The 5,282-nt window shown below is 38.7% G+C and overlaps 1 protein-coding gene across 1 annotated transcript in view; it reads right to left on the reverse strand.

Annotated features, from left to right (window-relative positions):
• Positions 1 to 304: 304 nt before the first annotated feature.
• The window catches only part of ahnak (AHNAK nucleoprotein), a 25,023-nt gene continuing 20,045 nt past the window's right edge, over positions 305 to 5,282 (reverse strand). Inside the window, exon 8 of the mRNA XM_015053591.1 lies at positions 305 to 5,269. Within this exon, the coding sequence (XP_014909077.1) occupies positions 684 to 5,269 (4,586 nt within the window). The 3' untranslated portion in view covers positions 305 to 683. The remainder of the gene's footprint in view (positions 5,270 to 5,282) is intronic.

A 5,282-nucleotide genomic window follows, 5' to 3' on the forward strand; every position in this document is an offset into this window, starting at 1 on the left:
GACAGGATTAAGAAACCAGTTTAAAATAAACAAAGCAATTTAATTTTTATTGTGAAACAAAATTTTAGCAATTACAACTTTTCTTAAATGAAGAGACAGCAATCAGAAGTACTCACAGCACAAAGAATTTCCAAAAAGATTGTCCTTGCAATTATGCTATATACAGGTATGTGAATTTTTAGAAGGTTGTTAAAATTACATTGCAAAAATACAATTCTGCACTGACTACTATTGAAGCTTAGAAAAATAAAAAAAAACATCATTGTACACGTACTAAAATGGAAACCGGTTAAAACTGTGTTTCAAATGTATATAGAGCATTTTCCTTCGAAACAACTGTGATGTATATTCTTTGCAGTAGCCCCTGGTTACGAATATGTAACAACTATTCAATAAAAAAATTTGTTTAAAGAAGAAACAAAACATATGACCTATAATTTTGTGTGATGCAATAGATTAATAAATCTGGACTATGTACAAAACAATATTCATTAATAAAAGTATACATTTATCTTATGTACAGTTTGAAGAATTTTTTAACAATCTAATTCTCTCCTATTTCATTTTCTTTAAAATTATCATTCATAGGTAAACAGAGATAATTGTGCATGTTCTATTAAATTTAAAAGAACTAAAGTTCAAAACTTATACTGCATTAGGAGAAGGTTTAATTGATCTTACTATTATTTTTTTGGAGAAACTGATAGTTCAAGTTTTGGAAGCCTGAAAGCACCTCTTGATCCACTGTCACTGCTTGAGGAGGACGACAATCTAGATTTTTTCAAAGGTACAGAAGCATCTGTACTCCCCTCTGTCTCTCCTTCATTGTCGTTTCCAAGTGTTACTTCGTATGAGCCCTTGGACTTAGATCCAAAACCTCCAAATGTGCCAAATTTTAATTTGCCTTTCTTACCTTTGACCTTAGTTCCTCCTACATCTATTGAAATGTCACCACTTTCAGCTTCTGAAAGAGCTGAAGGAGAGCTAACTGCAAGCGAACCTTCATCACTAGCAGAGGAAGATCGGTGCTTTGATTTTTTAAATAGATCCAGTGAGGCTGACTTTCCTTTAGCTGACAAACTGACTCCAGATTCACCTTCCAGGTCTAATTTTCCACCCATCATTGCATCTGATTTTCCTTTTCCTGGAACATTTTGGCCTTCCACCTTAGGCTGAAGAATGCCAAACTTTGGCACTTTGATTTTTGGAAACTGTATTGTACCCTCTGGATACTGAAGGCCACTAGCTGATTGTCCTGAAGTTCTTGCACTAAGCTCTGGACCTCCTTTGACATTAACATCAGGGCCTTCCAAACAAATCTTTGCACTGTCAGATGATACACTTGTATCAGGTGATTTAAATCCCTCAGCTAAAGATCCATCACCTTTTAGTTTTGGAGATTTAATATCTAGTTCTACATCAGGGAAATGAAGTTTACCAAAAAGAGACTTCTTAGTATGTGTCCCTTTCACATCAATATTCGGTGTGTCAATACCCTGGTCTACTTCTGGTGTAGCTTCTTGCTTCCTTGCTTTTCCTTTCACTTTTAGAAGTTTGAACTTTCCCTTTTTCCCCTTCACATCTATGTCAGGGACATCAAGACTTGCTTCAGTGGAACCAAATTCTGGTCCTTTTATGTTTACTTCAGGTGCTTTAATGTTTAAGTCAGCTTTTGGAAAATTTACATCAACTTCTGATTCTGATGGCAGTGTGACTTTGGACATTTTAAAACCAACCTTGGGCCCTCCAGTATGAACCTCGGGATCCTTGATGTCAACATCAGGAGCTTTAAGATTCATATCCACATCTGACATGGATAATTTTGGTCCTTTAATGTCAATGTCTGTTTTAGGAAGGTTAACATTAATTTCTTTTCCTTCAACATTTGAACCTTTCAGACTAATATCCCATTCAGGGCCTGATACAGTTGGCAGTTTCACTTTGGGTGCTTTAAAGTCTACTGTAGAGGAATCAACATCTATTTTGGCTTTGGAAAGGTTGATGTCAACACCTTGACTCCCTGTTTTGGGGCCTTTAAAGTCTAGTGATGGCATTTTAATTTTAGGGATTTCAAACCCATCTTTGCCACCCTCAAGATCAACATGTGGACCTTTGATATCAACTTCAGGTGGTGTTATTTTTCCTGCTCCTTTGATTTCTGTCTTTGGTACTTTGATATCAGTATCAGTTTTAGGGAGAGTAATATTAACATTTCCTTTTGTTTTTGGCCTTGAAAGATTAATGTTTAAGTCTGGCAAGGTGGGTCCTGATACTGATGGAAGTTTAGCATTGGGACTTGCCTCAGGACCTTTAACATCAACTCCACCAATGTCAACTTTGGGGGTTACTGTATCAGCCTTGACATTTGGAATGTTTATAGTATCATTTGACTTTTCCAGCTGAGGAAGTTTGATGCCAAAAGATGGTATCTTGATCTTGGACATTTCTAATCCACCCTTCGGTCCCTCGACTTCAAACTTTGGACCTTTTATATCAGCTTCTTTCAGGTTGAGATCCACATCGGGAACTGACACATTCAAATCCCCTTTAAGTTTTGGACCTGTCAGATTTAAATCCACATCTTTTGATCCTTTAAGTTTTCCACTGTGAATATCAACATCAAATCCTGCTCCTGCTGTTGTGACATCTGATGTTTTTATGTCAATTTCAGATTTTGAAAGATCAGCTTCTGGCATGTCAACTTTTGGACCCTTGAGGCCAAATTTTGGGATCTTAAATTTAGGACTTTTAGATTTTGAACCAGACAAACCAATGTCAAAATCAAGTCCCTCGCGGCTCCCAGTCTTTCCTTTAATGTTGACATCTCCATGCTCCAGTTTAATATCAGGTTCTGAGGTTTTTATCTTTGGACTCTTGAATCCAACCTTTGGCATTTTAAACTTAGACTTTTTCGGAGATACTTCCAAGACATCAGTGGCTTTCAGTTCAGCTTTTGGAAATTGACCCTCTCCTTTAAATTCCCCCTTTAATTTCGATCCCTTCAGATGTACGTCAACATTTGATAGTGTTGCTTTGGACCCAGGTATTGTTGGGAACTTTGGTGGTTCACTGCTATGCTTTAGATCAAAATCAAGACTTGGAACATCGGTTTTAACTTTTGTACCTTTTATGTCAATTTCATGTGATTTGATATCTCCTTTTAAATTTGGACCGGAAACATCCATGTCACCTTTGAGTTTTGGGCCTTTCAAATTGAAATCCATGTCTGGCATGGATATTTTTGGTCCAGATATACTTGGTATGTTGAATTTTGGACCTTTCAGTTTGGCATTTGGTCCCTTAATGTCAAGGTCTGCCCCTTTGATATCAACATCAGGTGCTTTTACATCAATATCTGCCTTGGGGAGGTCAATGTCAACATCTGGACCTTCTAGTTTAGAACCTTTCAAATCAAATGAGGGCATCTTGAATTTGGGCATTTTTAGTCCACCTTTGTGACCCTCAATGTCAATGTCTGAGCCTTCAATGTCCACCTCTGGACCTTTGAGATCTCCTTTAATCTTTGGCATTTTAACATTCACATCACTTTCAACCTTAGGACCTTTCAGATTAATGTCAACATCTGGCATCTCAACTTTCGGACCTTTCAAATTTAGTGACGGCATTTTCATTTTAGGCATTTCAAATCCTCCCTTTGGTCCTTCAATATCAACTTCTGGACCTTTGATGTCTATTTCAGGTGATTTCATATCTCCTTTGATCTTTGGACCTGAAACATCCATGTCACCTTTGAGTTTGGGGCCTTTCATGTTGAAATCCACATCTGGCATGGATAATTTTGGTCCAGATATGCTTGGCATGTTGAATTTTGGACCTTTCAGTTTGGCATTTGGTCCCTTAATGTCAAGGTCTGCTCCTTCAATATCAACATCAGGTGCTTTCACATCAATATCTGCCTTGGGGAGGTTGATGTCAACATCTGGACCTTCCACTTTAGGTCCTTTAAAACCAAATGATGGCATCTTGAACTTAGGCATTTTCAGTCCACCTTTGTGACCCTCAATGTCAACGTCTGGGCCTTCAATATCCACCTCTGGACCTTTGAGATCTCCTTTTATCTTTGGCAGATTAACATCCACATCCCCTTCAACCTTAGGACCTTTCAGATTAATGTCAACATCTGGCATATCAACTTTCGGACCTTTCAAATTTAGTGAAGGCATTTTCATTTTAGGCATTTCAAATCCTCCCTTTGGTCCTTCAATATCAACTTCTGGACCTTTGATGTCTATTTCAGGTGATTTGATATCTCCTTTGATCTTTGGACCTGAAACATCCATGTCACCTTTGAGTTTGGGGCCTTTCAAGTTGAAATCCACATCTGGCATGGATATTTTTGGGCCAGACAAGCTTGGCATGTTGAATTTTGGACCTTTCAGTTTGGCATTTGGTCCCTTAATGTCAAGGTCTGCTCCTTCAAAATCAACATCAGGTGCTTTCACATCAATATCTGCCTTGGGGAGGTCGATGTCAACATCTGGGCCTTCTAGTTTGGGGCCTTTAAAACCAAATGAGGGCATCTTGAATTTGGGCATTTTCAGTCCACCTTTGTGACCCTCAATGTCAACGTCTGGGCCTTCAATATCCACCTCTGGACCTTTGAGATCTCCTTTAATCTTTGGCAGATTAACATCCACATCCCCTTCAACCTTAGGACCTTTCAGATTAATGTCTACATCTGGCATATCAACTTTCGGACCTTTCAAATTTAGTGAAGGCATTTTCATTTTAGGCATTTCAAATCCTCCCTTTGGTCCTTCAATATCAACTTCTGGACCTTTGATGTCTATTTCAGGTGATTTGATATCTCCTTTGATCTTTGGACCTGAAACATCCATGTCACCTTTGAGTTTGGGGCCTTTCAAGTTGAAATCCACATCTGGCATGGATATTTTTGGGCCAGACAAGCTTGGCATGTTGAATTTTGGACCTTTCAGTTTGGCATTTGGTCCCTTAATGTCAAGGTCTGCTCCTTCAATATCAAAATCGGGTGCTTTCACATCAATGTCTGCCTTGGGGAGGTCGATGTCAACATCTGGGCCTTCTAGTTTGGGGCCTTTAAAACCAAATGAGGGCATCTTGAACTTAGGCATTTTCAGTCCACCTTTGTGACCCTCAATGTCAACATCTGGACCTTCTAGTTTAGGTCCTTTAAAACCAAATGAGGGCATCTTAAACTTAGGCATTTTCAGTCCCCCTTTGTGACCCTCAATGTCAACGTCTGGGCCTTCAATATCCACTTCCGGACCTTTGAGATCTCC

Source organism: Poecilia latipinna, unplaced genomic scaffold, assembly GCF_001443285.1.
Source record: "Poecilia latipinna isolate Pla-1442-1.1 unplaced genomic scaffold, P_latipinna-1.0 Scaffold0, whole genome shotgun sequence".
Classification (NCBI taxonomy): Eukaryota; Metazoa; Chordata; class Actinopteri; order Cyprinodontiformes; family Poeciliidae; genus Poecilia; species Poecilia latipinna.